The sequence below is a fragment of the Dendrobates tinctorius genome, unplaced genomic scaffold (genome assembly GCF_039654945.1).
Source record: "Dendrobates tinctorius isolate UK_male_01 unplaced genomic scaffold, ASM3965494v1 ptg000084l, whole genome shotgun sequence".
NCBI classification, from domain to species: domain Eukaryota; kingdom Metazoa; phylum Chordata; class Amphibia; order Anura; family Dendrobatidae; genus Dendrobates; species Dendrobates tinctorius.
Genome location: NW_027361752.1, coordinates 7,716,457 through 7,734,769, shown reverse-complemented (window position 1 = coordinate 7,734,769; position 18,313 = coordinate 7,716,457). Strand labels below are relative to the sequence as shown.

The 18,313-nt window shown below is 42.7% G+C and overlaps 1 protein-coding gene across 2 annotated transcripts in view; it reads left to right on the top strand.

Moving 5' to 3' along the window:
- Positions 1 to 18,313, top strand: part of EPHA3 (EPH receptor A3) — a 595,991-nt gene that overhangs the window by 504,002 nt on the left and 73,676 nt on the right. For both annotated transcript variants that reach the window (XM_073584429.1, XM_073584428.1), the window contains exons 10-13: positions 228 to 353; positions 7,857 to 8,042; positions 8,312 to 8,373; positions 11,113 to 11,322. In XM_073584429.1, coding sequence (XP_073440530.1) covers positions 228 to 353; positions 7,857 to 8,042; positions 8,312 to 8,373; positions 11,113 to 11,322 — 584 coding nt within the window. The remainder of the gene's footprint in view (positions 1 to 227; positions 354 to 7,856; positions 8,043 to 8,311; positions 8,374 to 11,112; positions 11,323 to 18,313) is intronic.

Genomic DNA, 18,313 nt, shown 5'->3' with positions numbered 1-18,313 from the left:
TTTGTAAAATATGTAATGTAATGCATGTTAAAAGTTGGTAATGTGAGTGACGGAGGGAAAAGAGTGAGCTTTGATGTCTCGCTCGTGGATATGAATACACTTGGAAACGTTCTCATTAATCAAAACCTTCATGTACCATCTAATTCTCTCTATCTTAGAGGTGCTCAACCCCACAAGTGTGCACAAGGGTAAATCGATGTCATATTATCATTTCTCTTCCTAAACAGTAAAGTTTCCCGGCCTCAGGACCTACGTAGATCCTCACACATACGAAGATCCTAGCCAAGCTGTTCATGAATTCGCAAAGGAGCTGGACTCCACATGTATATCCATAGATAAAGTGATTGGAGCAGGTAAGAAGCGAAATATATTGTGGCCACTTATTTATGTATGAGATTTATGAGTAGTGTATGGTCAGACCTTGGGATTTATGGCATACACATTTGCTGTCAGGTGCAAAGTAATGTTGTGATATTGGCCATTTTGCTTTATGGGGCTGGTTGCATGGGCAGTAATAGTCCTCATTATAAAAGCGGCATACTTACACCTGGTGAGAACGTCATTTCTTATATGAAGCATATTACCTTTTGGTCTTTGTGGTCCTTTAAAATGTGACTGGCAATTCATGTTGGGAATTGTATTTTATCAATGCACCTAACAGACCAGCTACAAAACGTACCAGAACCACATTTTATTATCAGCCTATTTATGTCGCTTTGATTATTTAGTAGGTCTGGCCCTTTAAAAGAACCAACATGGTTGTACAGGCGAGGGAAAACATATTTAATAGAATGCGTTTCTTACATGGGGAATTGTATCTGGAAATGCTATCTATAAAACCCCAGGTTCTGCATTGATTTTAATGCCTCCTAGTTATTTTTTATTAGCCAATAATAATATAGTGTGTGCAGAAAATATACAATCAAATATTAATGCTGAGCAGTTTGTATCGCTCTGCTGACGACTCGTATGGCAGCGACTCAGAAGACGACGAATACATAGATTTTAGACGTTGCATATACAGACATAGCACAATTTGTCATTTAACCCTTTGTTGAAACCCATATAAAGCCCGATTCATCACTTGGTTTTTTGTTTTTTTTTATATTCATTGACGTTTTCTTTTCTCCAAGCTCTTCAAAATTGCATGAATTTTACTCTTTACTTTAGTCTCTTACTTTTTTTTGCACCTTTTTCGTTCAGCAAGTCGCAAGATCTATCAAAACGTTGCGCAGGACTCTTAAGATTTGTGCAAAAAAAAAAATCACTGCAGGGAGGGGAGCACATTATGTGGCAAATATTTAGCAACTTATTTTGTAAACGTTGCAAATAATGAATCAACTGCAAACTTTTCGGTTGCAAAAACCATGCCTGCCATGGCAAAAGGAGAAGAATGTGTCACAAAGGAAAAAACAGCCTCACAGCAGGAACATATGGACAAAAAAAATAGGAAGAAATGCAATAATAAATTGGCCTCAAAATTTGAATTCAAGGATGCAGAAACTTTTTTCGACAAATTTGTTTTTCTTTTTACTTGAATGCATGTATTTTGGACTGAAAAGTAATTTTCTTGCAATTGGATTTCATTACAATTGTTTGCTCCATTTGCCTTTCATAGCTATGGTCACATTATTGGAGAATCTACAGCCATTTGACCCTAGCCTAAGGCTACAGTCACACTATTAGGGTCCCGTCACACTAAACGATGCACCATTGATCCTGACAACGATATGACCTGGTCAGGATCACTGGTGCCTCGCTACATGATCGCTGGTGAGCTGCCAAACAGGCAGATTTCACCAGCGATCAGGACCAGCGAGGACGCTGGTATCCAAGGTAAATATCAGGTAACTAAGCGAGCGCGTCGCTTAGTTACCCGCTGTGTACCTTGGATACCTGCGTGCTCGCGTCGGGAGCTGGTATCCAAGGTAAATATCGGGTAACTAAGCGCACGTCACTTAGTTACCTGCTGTGTACCTTCGATACCAGCTCTCAGGTATCCAAGGTACACAGCGGATAACTAAGCGACGTGCGGTGCTTAGTTACCCGATATTTACCTTGGATACCAGCTCCCAGCGTCTGCTTACAGCGCTGGGAACTCGCTGATCGTTGCTCTCCCGCTGCCACACGCAGCAATGTGTGCTGGCCAGCGGGAGACCAACGATCAAAAAATGGCCCAGGACATTCCTGCACGATCAGCGATACCCGGCGGGGGGGGGGGGGGCAGTCGCTGATGCGTGTCACACACAGCGAGATCGCTGTTGCATCACAAAATCACCGATCTCGCTAGCGATCTCGCTGTGTGTGACGGGGCCTTTAGTATTTAGTAAGTATATTACATCACTATTTGGAAGCCAAAACCAGAAGAGAACAATCAGAGGAAAAGGCTAATAGAAACACATCACCACTTCTGGATTTTTCACCCACTCCTGGTTTTGGCTTACAAATAGAGTTGAGCGAATATGTTCGGAATCGGTTGCCAAATCTGAATTTGCCATATTCGTGCCACATTGGTACCCTATTCATGCCGGATTTATTGTTTGATGATCGGGTCCGAACATATTCATTCATTTCTACTCCCATTGACTCCAATGACGATCGGCTGTGTTCAGCGAATAATGCATAAACAATATTCACCGACAATCTTATTCGGAACCGAATTTTTTAAAATTTGCTCAACTCTATGTACTTACAGATACTGAACGTGTGAGCAAGGCCTAAGGGGGAAAATGAGATCAGTCAACTCGTTCTGATGTGCTTCATTCAGACGTCCATGCATCAAATAGATTTTTTTCTATCCCATATTTTTCACGAACGGAACATGTAACCATTATAGTCTATGGGGCTGGTCGCATGTTTGTGTTTTTTTTTTTTGTATGTATCAGTTATCCACCAGAAAAAAATGGAGATATCCATTTTTGATCTGAGTAATAAGATCAAACTTGGCACTGTAACTTTATGGCTCCTTGAAAAACTCGGGCAGCACTCAATGTTATTCTAATTGTATCCTAGTGCTTTCCTTTTTTCATGGACTGTTTGAATACGAAAAAAAACTGATGATAAAAACTGACACGGACCGAAGACTGATGAAAATCTGATCCTGCACGCTGCTGATAGTAAATCCGTTTTTCTTTCTTTTACGACGTCTGAATAATGCTTTACTCTTATTTTTTTCTGTCTTGATTTCAGACCACAAACCACATCACAGAGGAGTTGAACCTACTTTTGATCATATATCGGCTCTAAAAAAAACTCTAGAGAAACTTTAGAGAAAAGCTCTCAGATTGAAGCGTTACGCACAGTGATAAGCGAGTATCTCCAGCGTGCTCGGATAACTAGCAGGCAATCCCTGATATGTTGCAGCTGTCGAACAGCCGCGAGACATGCAGCCGCAGGGACTCGAACATAGTATCCGAGCACGCCGAAGATACTCGATTAGCACACGAGCTCAGATAACACCTTATCCAAGTATGGTCGCTCATCACTAGTTACAAACTCTCCATGAGAATAAGGTCACGTATAGATTCTCAGCTAACTCGTTTTGCAGACATCAATAGATCACATGCAACACAAACGCCACAAGCGGCAAACGTTGCAAAATTTTTAACAAAACCCATAAAATAAATACATTTAAGTTAAAAAAAAAAAAAAACAGAATCCTCTGATAAACCTTAGATATCACCTAGTGATAGTTTCTTGAAATGTGCCATTGACAATGTAACCTCTGCACTTTTGTAGCAGTGTCTGACTTGTAACGCTTTATTTGTGGCTGGACTATTTGTGCATCATATTAATTGCGAGCTCAGATAATAGGTTTATTTGCCGCCCTGTGCAGAACCACAAACAACGCTCTCCCACATCTGCAGACGTGCAATTTTCAGGAATTGTGCTGCACGGGGACAGCTTTTCTGCAGATTTTTATTCCTGTAATGTTTTCCGATCACAAGCGCTGTTTCATCTAATTACAAATGACAGGAAGATGAGAGTTGTTATTAGATCGCAAATGGCGGCAGAAAATAACTGATGGTTTTATGTGTTTGTAGTAAGGTGTATACATTGTAGAGATCCAAAGAGGACATTTTTAGTAAAAAGATTATGTATCTGCTGATCACGATAACTTCAGCCCTGGACTGAGCACTACTGCAGCCCCGAATCCGGAATTACTGTTATGTCCGATAATGGGCACCTTGTAATCAGATCATTGAACTCACTGAATAGTCAGAGCAGATGAGCTCAGTATTAGAAGGCTACGAAGCTGCGAACCGGTAACCATCACTTTATTATTTATCATGGGCTCATATTTACAATCACAATACAGCACATACGAGAGTCTAAGTGGTGCCGGACGGTAGCCGATACCCATCTCTTGTGTCCCACCACATGACCTGAAGATGGGGGTCCTGGCTGGGTGTGTGCACTTTGTCTAAATGAACGCTACTCCCTTGCAGGCCACATTACCAATGACTTTGATTGGTCAGGACCAGATGTGGAGGACTTCAATGAGGGAGAACACTAAGTAAACCAACAACTAAGTGACAAACAAGATCACTCAATAACTCTATAGTATAATAGGATATTCATAATTAACATCATAACCTTCTCAAAACAATGAATAAACCAACAAGAGTCCAGAAATGAAGACTCGAATAATTTTATTTATTAATACAAAACAAGGGGAAAAACAGAGCAAATAGACATATTGAAAAAAAGCTACGGTAGGCGAAACGTATGTTGGAGGGAGCTTGGGACACACGGAGCCACTTTTTACGGGTATCTATGATTTAGTCATACTTTTTAAGCACTTTAACAGGCTGGTTTCAGCCTATTCATATTATGCACTTTATCATTGCTATTATGCTCATATGATTACTTTTGTCATTGTGGCCAATGTGTTTACTATGCATCTATCTCCTTTTAATTTTTAATATTTTTTATGGTATTTCAATATTTCTATTTGCTCTGTTTTTCCCCTTGTTTTGTATTAATAAATAAAATTATTTGAGTCTTCATTTCTGGACTCTTGTTGGTTTATTAATTGTTTTGAGAAGGTTATGAGGGAGAACACTAGTCAAAAATAAACTTTTTAGGCCTGTTTCACACTTGCTTTTTTTTGCAGCGCGTTTTTCCCGCAAAAAAACGCATTGAAAAACGCATACAAAAGCATACAACTGCTGCGTTTTTTCCAAGCATTTTTATGAGCATGCATGAAAAAAACGCAGCGTTTTTATGCGTTTGTATGCGTTTTTAGTGCGTTTTTACCGCGTTTGCGTTTTTTTCCAACATTAGGTGGCCCCTCACACTAACCCAAACCATTACTTTACTAACCCTAACCCTGACCCTAACCCTAACCCTAACCCTTAACCAAACCATACTTAACCCTAACCCTTAACCAAACCATACTTAACCCTAACCCAAACCCTAACTAACCTTAACCCTAACCCTAACCCTGACCCTAACCCTGACCCTAACCCTAACCCTAACCCTTAACCAAACCATACTTAACCCTAACCCTGAGCCTAACCCTTAACCAAACCATACTTAACCCTAACCCAAACCCTAACTAACCTTAACCCTAACCCTAACCCTAACCCTGACCCTAACCCTGACCCTAACCCTAACCCTTAACCAAACCATACTTAACCCTAACCCTGACCCTAACCCTTAACCAAACCATACTTAACCCTAACCCAAACCCTAACTAACCTTAACCCTAACCCTAACCCTAACCCTGACCCTAACCCTGACCCTTAACCAAACCATACTTAACCCTAACCCTGACCCTAACCCTTAACCAAACCATACTTAACCCTAACCCAAACCCTAACTAACCTTAACCCTAACCCTAACCCTGACCCTAACCCTAACCAAACCATACTTAACCCTAACCCTGACCCTAACCCTTAACCAAACCATACTTAACCCTAACCCTGACCCTAACCCTTAACCAAACCATACTTAACCCTAACCCAAACCCTAACTAACCTTAACCCTAACCCTGACCCTAACCCTAACCAAACCATACTTAACCCTAACCCTAACCCTGACCCTAACCCTTAACCAAACCATACTTAACCCTAACCCTGACCCTAACCCTAACCCTAACCCTGACCCTAACCCTTAACCAAACCATACTTAACCCTAACCCTGACCCTAACCCTAACCCTGACCCTAACCCTAACCCTAAACCCCCTTAACTAACCCTAACTCTAACCCAAACCCCTAAATTCCATGGTTAACAAAAAAAAACGCATGTGCAAAAAAACGCATACATAAGCATGCCAATGCGCACATATGCGCACCCATAGACTTATATTGGGTGTCTTGCTGTAAAAAAACGCATTGCGCGCGCATGCGTTTTTTTGAGGCAAATCGGACGCACAAAAAATTTGTGCGCCCGAGCGCATACCGCAAAAAAACGCATGCGCGGTAAAACGCGTACAAACGCATGTGTATGCGCACATAAGCGCATCCCATGCAAAGTATAGGAAAAAAAAACGCATGCGCTATTTAGCGCTAAATTACCGCGAAAAAAAACGCAAATGTGAAACCAGCCTTACTTAATGAAAAGTGGGTAGGGAATATATGCCATAGGTAGCGGGTAAACAGCTTAATTAACTTTTCCTTCACCATACGGAGCATTTTCATACACCGTCTCAGTTACTTTCTTCTTAATGCACTTAATTCTTGTTTCCACAAATTCACCTGCCTTCACCATGGCCCAGCTTAGTACTGCAGTCCAATTAGCAAGAGTCCTATTCTCAATCCGTAGTTCCACATCTTCTTTCATCTCAAGGCAAATAGTGGCCGGTACTTTGCTTTTCTGTTTCAGAAACCTTGGAACTTCTGCCCGGGACGCTTTCTTCGTCTCACACTTTCTGTTCTGTCTTGACGCGATACCTTTCTGATTTATAAAATCAGGGGGCTGTACTGTTTAGCGATCCGTCCCAGTACCCATGTCCGGTCGATCACTCTGCCTTTCAATCACTTTTCTCCTTCTTTCCACTAAGATCACGCTATCCTGTGTCACGGTCTCCTCTCATGTTAGGGACACCCGAGTCAGCAGCTCTACTGACAAAACCAGATCTTGGGTCAGCTTTTCACACACACACACACACACACACACACACACACACACACACACACACACACACTGTACCCTATCTGACGTCCTGACTAGTGATGAGCGAGTATACTCGGTGCTCAGGTTTTCCCGAGCATGCTCTGGTGTTCTCCAAGTATTTTGGCGTGCTCGGAGATTTAGCTTGTGTCAAAGCAGCTGAATGATTTGCAACTGCTGGACAGGCTGAAAACATTTGAGGATTGCCTGTTTGTTAGGGAATCCCCACATGTATTCAGGCTGTCCAACAGCCGCAAATCATGCAGCTGCTTCGACACAAACTAAATCTCCAAGCACTCCTAAATACTCGGAGACCACTCGAGCAACGAGTATACTCGCTCATCACTATTCCTGACAGGAAACTGTCTCTGACCCTTCACCTTTCCCCTTCTACTCTGGGCTAGTTCCAATCATTAACTCTAACTCTCCCTACTGTCGGGCAGAACGCTATACCGACACTGTTAACGCATGTTGCAGTTTACCTGATACAAAACAATAATATGCATGTTATTCAAGGGGTAACATGGGCAGAATGGGCACCTCATTACAGTTGTACTGTGTGTCACAATTAAATACCAAATTAACTTAAGTGAGATGAGCTACTGCCAGAATGTAGTGTCTTAAATCTTGTTAATTTTCGCTACATCTGTATTCAAATTGTTTCTATGCTCTTACAGTATTTGCTTTGATTTCTGCATTTTCTTACTTACCTTATAACTTTCTGACCATTTTTCCACAGGAGAATTCGGTGAAGTATGCAGTGGTCGTCTAAAACTACCATCTAAAAAAGAAATCAGTGTGGCCATTAAAACATTGAAAGTTGGATATACAGAAAAACAGAGGAGGGAATTCCTGGGTGAAGCCAGTATTATGGGACAGTTCGAGCATCCAAACATCATACGGCTGGAAGGAGTAGTTACTAAAAGTAAGTTCTAACCCAGTGTTCCCCAACTCCAGTCCTCAAGAGCCACCAGCAGATCATGTTTTCAGGACTTCCTTAGTATTGCACAGGTGTTGGAATACTTGCCTGTCCAGGTGATGCAATTATCACCTGGGCAATACCAAGGAAATCCTGAAACTTGACCTGTTGGTGGCTTTTGAGCACCGGATTTGGAGAACACTGTTCTAACCAATGGATTTATTATAAAATGTCGGGAAATTTACAGAGAGTAATTTGTATGTACATCTTTCCAGGCAAGCCAGTTATGATTGTGACCGAGTACATGGAGAACGGCTCTCTAGATAGCTTCCTCCGGGTAAGTAGAAAAAATCCAGAATGTGTAAATATTGCCAGGAATTTCAGACATTAGTATGTTTTACTATCAGAATAGACTACATTATACATTCATTAGTGACAGGTATCTACATTATAATATCATTGCCACAGTCATATATAGTCACACAGCAGCCCTCTACAATTGTCATTATTACATGTGTTACTTCAGAACCGATGCCATATTTTCTGTACCATATGTTACGATGTCATTATTGGCTGTTTATGGCTGTAGTTGATTTGCATTCTACACTTAACCTAAATCTTACTTTATATTTTTTTAGGTTTTTTTACATGTATAGATTTTAAATGGAATCTGTCAGCAGGATTTCACCCCCAAACTATTTATATATGCAAGTAGCTCTTTCAAAGACAAGTCCAGCAATACCTTTACATGGCCAGTCCATCTATGACGCTAGTCACTTCTCACGGTCAAGCCGTCAGTCGGAGTGGCCAAGGAGTCCAAGGTCAGAAGCCAGCAGGGTACGTCATAAACAGAAGGAAGAGACAAAAGCGTAGTCAGGTAAAGTTCCGCGGTCAGAGTACCATGAGGATAATGGATTGGAGCTGAAGGGGTTAAACAAGCGGATTGTCAGAACAAAGTCCAAAGTCAGGCAACAGCTCAAGCAAATAGAACACAGAGCACAAACCTCACAAGATGAATGTACGTCTGGCAGTGGTCTTGGAGAAGCTGCTCAGTTAAGTAGGCATTGCAATTACTCGAGATAGTGAACACCTGAGACAGCCTACGCCTTCCAGTCACAGATTGGCTAGTCGAGCTGTCAATCAACACACTGACAGCTTAGCACGCCCCTGTACCAGATTGGATAGCCATGCTGTCCATCAAAGTACTAACAGCTTCAGCATTTCCCTGTACGGGATTGGACGGCCGAGCTGTCAGTAACTGCATCGCAGACATCCTGAGGGGTGGAACCGTGACATCATTGCTTTCTTAATGAGAAATTAGCATTTGAATTGATATGCAAATGAGGCTGTGTTTCTGAAGTCTCTGTCACTCCAACTCTGTTCCCCACCCAGCGCCACCTCCTCCTAACTGACTGATGGCTCTTTTGCCTGAAGTTACACAGCATTGAGGCTGTAAATCAATCAGGAGAAGTCAGCAACAGACGGGGAATAGGGCTGGAGTGACAGAGACTTCAGATTTACTGTATTTCTTCAGCCTCATTTGCATATCAATTCAAATGCTGATTTCTCAGGACCGGAGAAATGGACTGGCACTGGCAGTGTGACGGTATTCCTGGACCTGTCTTTGAAAGAGCTACAAGCGCATATAAATAGTTTGGAGAGAGGAGAATCTTAATGACAGATTCCCTTTAAGTTCATAATATACTGTGGGGATTCATGCTCTTTGGCAGCCGTTAACGTACACACAAGCAATAGGTTTTGTCCAACAGTTCAATGTTTATTGCTTTCATGTGCTTTGGATTGTTCAACACAAAAACAGGCTATTCTTGGCATGAAGGTATAACAAAATAAATAAATCAGTTCACACAGCAAATATGGGCTCTCCCTCTCAGATAACAGGCCAGCTCTTTCAGTCTCTGGCAGAGACTAACCAAAACTAAAGTCTTTTCCTCCTCCCACACACAAACAAACCTGAGACAGCTCAGCTGCCTTAAACAGGACCTGTACAGTCTGGACTGGATGTACTGGAGCAGCCATTCCCATCCAAGCTCTTCTTGTCTCTCCTAAAACCTGGACCCAAAATCTGGTCCCAATAAAAACCTTTCAGCAACCTACTGTTGGTGGAGCCTTCACCCCAGGGACTCGCATCAATGAGGCTAGCCAACTTGGTTACACACACCTCCCATTCAGGACTTTACCTCCTGCTTTCCTACAATATAAAAGAAAACTAAAACAGCCATTTATACAGTATAAATTAGGTAAGGGCAGTATGAGTTACATTACTATTAGTCTTAAAAGGGTTTTCCAATTTTCATATTTTTTTTAAAAACAGCAGCCAATGTTATAAAATCACAAAAACAAAATTTCCCCAACCAATTCTTTCCCCATAATCCAGTGTTATCCCTGCTGCGTTCCTCACAGTTTTTGGTCATGTGCTGGCTGTATGCAATCAATTATTGGCTATAGCAGTCATGTGCTGTATTACTGGCATCGCGGTTTCCATGGATGGTTAGTGATACCAGTATTATTTCTTATGTGCACTATAGCCACTGAATAGAGGCAGTGGTCACCTGTCACTTTCATGCCAACAAAGATGAAGCTGGATAGTCAAGAGAAGGGTTAGATGAGTGCTGCTACAATTTTCTTGTTTAGCATTGGCAGATGTAATTTTGGATAACCCTTTAAGATGACCATACACATCAGATAGCAAATAAATGCTGGTATACATGTATACAGTATGATGTTCAGAGCTAGAATTAGATAGAAGTAGTATATTATAATAATTATATTGAATTTATTGCTAGTATTTTATTCAGTAATTTTGCCCTCTGCACAGTTCTGCCATTTGTGGATTTTTAGCCTTATTACATTAGGCCCAAGAGATTGCGGAGTGTACCGCCAGCATATTACAACAATGTATGGTTCGATATCAGTTAAATGAATACAATTATCCTAGTAAATTTGCCAGATATGGGATAATTATAAACAGGAATGTAATTGATAATTTCTATCAGGCTCTTCACAATAATTTAATGGCCAATTAGCATCTCAATTGTGTGCTTGAAATTCCTTCCAGAAACACGATGCTCAATTTACAGTCATCCAGCTGGTGGGTATGCTGCGCGGTATTGCATCTGGCATGAAATATCTCTCGGACATGGGTTATGTCCACCGTGACTTGGCGGCGAGGAACATTCTCATAAACGTTAACCTGATGTGCAAAGTTTCTGACTTTGGCTTGTCTCGTGTCCTGGAGGATGATCCTGAGGCAGCTTATACGACAAGGGTGAGAAACATACTGTATGTCTGATTTGTTCCGCATTCTTTCTGCCACATGTAATAATTCATTTATGTATTCAGCCTCAGAGTGTGGAGATAATATTACTCGGTTCTCAGAAGACTTGTGAGAGTATCCACTGATCGCCTTACGGGTTTCAGTGTATCTTGTGTCATATACTTCATGTAAAGCAATTATATTAAGCACAAAAAACCATTGGAAACCTCCATATACATAATTGACAACTTTCCTGGAATGTGTAGGAGGCTTCTGGAAAAAGGGAAGACCTCCGCACTCATGGAAGAGTTTGAAGATCCCCCGGGTGCTGCATCACCTGCCGGGAAGCAAAGGATATTTTTGTGTAATATTGAGATGCTCCATCATTAGAAAACATTTTCAGGCAAGTGGAAGAGGTCAAGCAGACACACGAAAGATATGTGAGTGGCATGATCTGAAACGTGGCATGGATGTGGGAAAACATGTTGGGCGATAAATAGCAATCTCCTAGATGGGCAACTCCCAAAGTTGACAAGTACGTCCATATATTGTAGCCAAAGAGGTAATACTCCTTACATAAAGTACACTTTGTTTTGGTGGGAACCTAGATTACTGCTCCCTGGTTGATGATTTGGATTAAGGCCTCATTCAAACGTCCATATAAAACCAGTACCGGAAAAAACAGTACCGGTGTTTTGGATCAGTGTTTCAACAGTGTTTTTTTTCGGTATCGCTAAGAAAAGAAATGACAAAGCTTTTCCTATACTTTGCAATGTTAAAAACGTACAGCACACTGATGGTACACGGATGGCATTTGCGTGTTGTATGTACAGTATTTTACACAGACTTGTATTGGCTCTTGCATCCGTGCTGCCGGTAAAAAACGGACATGTCTCCGTTTGGTTTACACACACACACATGGTCAGTGTCAAAACATGGGCATTTGAGCAGCACCATCAGTTATAATGGGTATGTGTGGTATCTCTGAAAAAAATGGAAACACAGACATGTGAAGGGAGCCTAACATACAGTAGTAACAGAAAAAGGAGAAATATAATGTGCACCGAAGATTTAGAACATATTAAAACATAGGGAGGATTACTAAGATACAGCTGAAATAGAGTATTTCTTGTAAAGCCCTGATTAACTTATTTCCATTACAGTTGGGGGGAATGAACCATTATTAGAAAACATGGTAGTGAGAAATTGCCAAAGGAGTAGATTTGAGCAAAAAGATTTACCAGTAACTTAATCCAGCGTCCATGTCAGTATTATATGGCATAGGGACCATTGTACTGCAAACGTCCTTGACTGCCAAGTCACGCCCAACTTCATAACTTCAAAAGATGCCTAGGTTGTCAGCAAAGGAAGTTTGTAGTGCCCTGGTCCGGCTGCTACAAGGTATTGGCATGTATGCCGTACCAGGGTCTTGCAAAAATCTTTCATCGCAGCCTTCACCAAGGAAATTAAGGGGGCAAACAAAAACTGGGTTTTGCAAAACCCAGGGTCATAATGGCTGACCACTGTAATTGCTGATAATAGTTGTTACGAGGCATCAGTGAAAGATCAAGGAATTTAATAAAGGCTAAATAGAATATTAAAGCACCACTCGTGCATTTTTTATATTTCAGTGCGGATGTGGTGCTACCTGCCCTAGTATTATACTCACCACTAGAGTTGAGTGAAATTGTTTGGGTTTCCTCTTAGTCTAATTCAGCACAGCACAGAAAGAGGACTTGAAAATCCTCCAATAATAGAAAACAGCAAAAGAGCAATTGGTAGGCTGCAAGCGGTTGTATCATTGGTATTCTTGCACCTGTGTTGCTATCTTAATTATATGGGTCCACTGCATCCTGATAGTGCATTTGTCTGGAGGCCTGTACGGGTAAACCTTGTTGCTCTTTTGCTGTTTCCTCTTAGTCTGCAAGCTATAGCGCCTACCGAATAAGCTGCAGAGGGAACCCGGCTTACTGAATCATGCTGGCTGATCAACTGATCGGTGCAGCACCTGCATGTGTCGCGGCTGTGTCACAGTCTCAGCACATGCATGAAGAGCCCAACAAACAGGCTCTCCATGCATGTGCTGTGACTGTGACACAGCCATGACACATGTAGCTGCCCCACCTATCAGCTGATCAGCCGGCGTGATCCAGGAAACTGGGATCCCTCTGCAGCTTATTCACTAAGCGCTATAGCTTGCCGAATAAGAGGGAAACCCGAACAAATTTGCTCAACTCTAGTCACCACCTGCTTTTTTCAGCACCTCTCATGTCCCATGCCGCCATCATGTGATCGAAACATCTGACTGACCAGAAGTCAGAGGTAACGGTCACAAGCTCTCTGTGTAAGTCTGTGGGAGCCTTGTTCTGAGCTTGTCCTGGCTCTCATGGACTTACACTGAGTAGTGACCTCTGGCTCACCCATCAAACAGCAGAGTGATTCAGCAGATCACAAATTGCCTAAGACCAACCGGAGCGGCAAGGATAGAAGATGAAAACCGTGGGTGGTAAATATAAAGGGCCTTTTACACATGGTGATATCGCTAGCAATATCGCTAAAGCGTCACCGATTTTGTGACGCAACAGCGATATCGCTAGCGATCTCGCTACATGTAACACTCACCTCCAACCGGCCCCCCGCTGGATATCACTGATCGCGCGAGAACATCCTGGCCCGTTTTTTCATCGTTGGCTTCCTGCTGGCGCCGACGAGCGACGAATGGACGTGGACGGAAGTCATCATCAGAGCTGCCGTCTGACAGGTAAGTAACGGCCATCGAGCATCGCTGCGTCGCTGGAGAGATCTGCCTGTTTGGCAGCTCACTAGCGACCATTTAGCGATGCACCAGCGATCCTGACCGAGTTGTATCGTTGTCGGGATCGCTGGTGCATCGCTAAATGTAACGAGACCTTAAGACTAGGTGCAGAAAACTTACATTAGTAGCACCACTCCAGCGCTGTAATAAAAAACAACACTGGAGTGGTGCTTTAAAAAAATATACAGAAAGCTCTGCTCCCAATGAAAATAACGCTAATGCCCGATCTGTCTCATGATAGCTACCAACAGATCCTATGGACCTTATTTACTTTAATGGGGTCAGTCCAGTTTCAGTCTGGGTGAAAAGAGCGCATCATGCTGTACTAATTTATCGGGCATTTTTTGCAGAATTGGTAATGCAGACTTTGAACGTAAATGTGAACTAGATCAAATACAGTACTAAAAAGTATGTTAAAAAATAAGTAATTATTGAAGTTTTACACTTTGTATTATTGGTAACATTAGGTGCCGTGATCAGAGGGGCATTACTGACCTTATCGTATACACTATAGCTTCTAAACCTGTTATATCAGTAGCCCAGAGGGTCAGGGCATTCCTCGATCTCACTATGCCCGTGCTGGGCTTTAAATTGGCAGCACAATGTATGATCATATCTTGGGATACTTTGACATAACTTTTTTTCAGTGCTGGGTATTTGGCGAAGAAACACAACATCCCTTGTATGAATGTGAAAAGCACATGTGTGGAGACGGATTAGTGGCGTTGATCTGGCGTGCAGTACATGTCGTCCTAGATATTCTATAAAAGCTCTCATAACCTGCCCATTGTTGCTGTGTTCGGCATTTCCTAGTAAGTCTGTCCTGAACTGAATTTATAGCTGGAAAGTCTCCACACCAACCAAACACTTTCATTCTTGTGCTAGAAAAACACACAAACAAATTCCATTGATGTGATCCAAGTTAAAATCAATATATGGCAAGGGAATAATACACACACAAGACAGGTCCAGGTGTTATGTTCCAGATCCGGGGTCTGGAAAATAAACACGAGAACCAGGTGTCCCAGTTTTGTTCTCACTCGTGTAATACACAAGCCTCAATAACATTAAAAAGGATCAAGATACATGGGCCGAAATATAAAATAAAACTAATAGGAAACCTTCACATCAGATTTCCTGTATTTCATTTTAATATGGGATAATTGCCAGCTGTTAACGCTCACTTTCTTCTGCTGATGGCTGTATTGTGCTGCATAGATGGTCAGTGTTCCTTAGGTACACCATGCACAAAACCATAAAACCCATATAAATATTGTCAATTTTAGGGCACTTGGCATCATCTGTGCACCAATGCTGTGGATCCGTGGGATTCAACACCCATAGAATTATACAGACCCATATTGTGAGCATCTGATTTTATATATGTTCTCCTGAATTTAAAGGGAACCTCTCACTATGAAAATGCCGTACAATCTGCAGGCACTATGTCATAGAGCAGGGGAAGCTGAGCAGATTGATACACAAATTGTTTGCGAGAAAATATTCAGTATAGCCTGTGTTTTATTCATTTAAACCTCTGCTCTTTCTGGGATTTTGGGTCCAGTGGGTGCTCCTATCAGTGACTGACAGCTATGTTTTGTATGCAGTCTTATATATAGAGAGCTGTCAGTCACAGACCGGACCGTCCACTAGACCAAAAATCCCAGAAAGCGCAGAGGTTTAAATGAATAAAACATGGGTTATACTGAATCTTTTTCTCACAAGCTATACAGTGGCTTACAAGAGTATTCAGCCCCCTGGCATTTTGTGTTTTGCTACCTCACTGTTTTTTTGAGGATTTGCATCAGTTCATGTAAAGAAGATGCCTGTAACTGTGAACACTGGGTTTTCTTTTTATTGTGAAGCAAAAAAACTAATAAGGCAAGATAACAGAAAACTTCAATGTGCATAACGTATCACCCCACTAAAGTCAGTACTTTGTAGAGCCTCCGTGTGCAGCAATTACAGCTGCAGGTTGCTTTTGATAAGTCTCTATGAGCTTTCCACATTTTTCCACTGGCATTTTTGCCCATTCCTCAATGCAAAACTGCTCCAGCTCCTTCAAGTTAGATGGTTTCCTCTAGTGAACACAGCACTCTTCAAGTCTGAGCACAGTTTCTCAATTGGACTAAGATCTGGGCTTTGACTAGGCCTCTCCGGGACATTTACATACTTCACCACTCACATCACTTGTATTACCACTCCAGTGTTGCTTTAGCAGTATGCTTTGGGTCTTTGTCTTGATGGAAGGCAAACCTTTATCCCAGTCTCAAATTACTGACAGAATGAAACGGTTCAGTTTTGGTGACCACAACACCTTCCGCCATACATTTGAGGAGTCTCGTACATGTCTTTTGTCAAACTCAAAACAAGCCTTACAATTTTTGTGTGTAAGTAAAGTCTTTTTTCTGCCTACTCTTCCATAAAGGCCACCTCTATGGAGTGTGCGGTTTATTGTAGTCGTATGGACATTCTCTGCTTGAGATATTTGCAGCTTCTTCAGAGTTAGCTTTGGTCTCTGTGCTGCCCTCTGATTATAGCCCTCCTTGCCTGGGCTGAGAGTTCTGGTGGACGGCCCTCTCTTGGCAGTTTGTTGTGATACCATGTTCTTCCCATTTGATGATGATGGATTTGATGGTGCTTCATTGGATCATAAGAGTTAGGAATTTTTTTTATAAACCAACTGTCATGATCCATGCGGGACTAGGACAGATAAAAGCACAGGTAACCTTTTTTTTCTGTGCTTAGTTTTGGTTTTTGCCCCTGGTGGCCATTAGGATTATTGCACTGTAGTGTCTTTTGTTCTAAATTTACCCCCCGGTGGTGGTGAGCATCATTGCACTCTGTTTCTTTAATTAAGTGCACATGTTTATGATATGCAGGTGTGATTGCTGGCTCTGCTATAAAAGAGTCACCGGTGTTGCAATCAGTGTTGGTGATAGTATTCATTTCCAACCATCCCTGGTGGAGGAAGGAGCTGGAGAGAGCTCCTTGCAGAATGGTCAGAGCCCTGGTGTGGAAGGAGTCATAGGGGATTTCCTTGTAGCTCTGACAGAGCTTGGTGGCAGCATTTCAGGAGGAGAGCTGCATTCTGGTGGTGGACTCTGTTGCCGGGAGCAAGTGCACAGAGTAAAGCAAAGTGGTGTTCCCCTGTCTGTGTTTTCCCTTCATGTGTATTAGTACAGCGGTGGGGCCAGTGCCTACGCCACCCAGCTCCCTAGCAAGGGGTAGGTGTAGGGTGTGCTAGGGCGTCAGGTATCCTGAGCGGCATCTGATGCGGAACCGGCATAGGGAACATTAGGAGCATTAGGGACACTGACTCAGGGGAGTGCAGGAGGTCTCCACGTCCCCTTTCCCTATCGCAGGGCCCACCGTTGTAACTGTGCTCCCTCCCCCTTTTCTTGTTGTTTACAGTTACCGGCCTGCGGGCCGTGTCACACAGGACAGCTTCACGTGCCACGTCTTGTTGTCTCAGTTACCGGCCTGCTGGTCGCGTCACACAGGACGGGTCCACGTGAAACCAACCATGACTTGTTTGGAGATCTCCTTGGCCTTCATGGTGGTGTTTGGTTAGTGGTGCCTCAGGCTTAATGGTGTCACAGCCTCTGTGGCCTTTCAGAAAAGGTGTTCATATATTTAGAAACAATGTGACACTACGATTGCACACAGGTGGACTATTGATCTTACAATAGGATGTGGATGTAGCAGACGACAGTCATTAAATCTGAGATTACACTGTTGTTCATTAAGATAAGTGCATAGACCTTAGGGCCCCGTCACACATAGCGACTCACCAGCGATCCCGACAACGATATCAATGTGTCAAGATCGCTGGTGAGTCGCTACATGATCGCTGGTGAGCTGTCAGACAGACAACTTCACCAGCAATCAGCACCAGCGACGCCCAGCGCGCGGCGTCGCTGTGTACTTAGTTACCAGCGCGCTGATGCAGGGAGCTGGTAACTAAGGTACACATCGGGTTTCTACGGGACATGCGTCACTTAGAAACCCAATGTGTACCTTAGTTACCAGCTCCCTGCATCAGCGCGCTGGTAACTAAGGTACACATCGGGTTTCTAAGCACAGCGCCGTGCTTAGAAACCCTGCATTTACCTTAGTTACCAGCTGATCGCTGGTCTCCCGCCTGTCACATGCAGTGATGCGTGCTGGCCAGCAGGAGACCAGCGA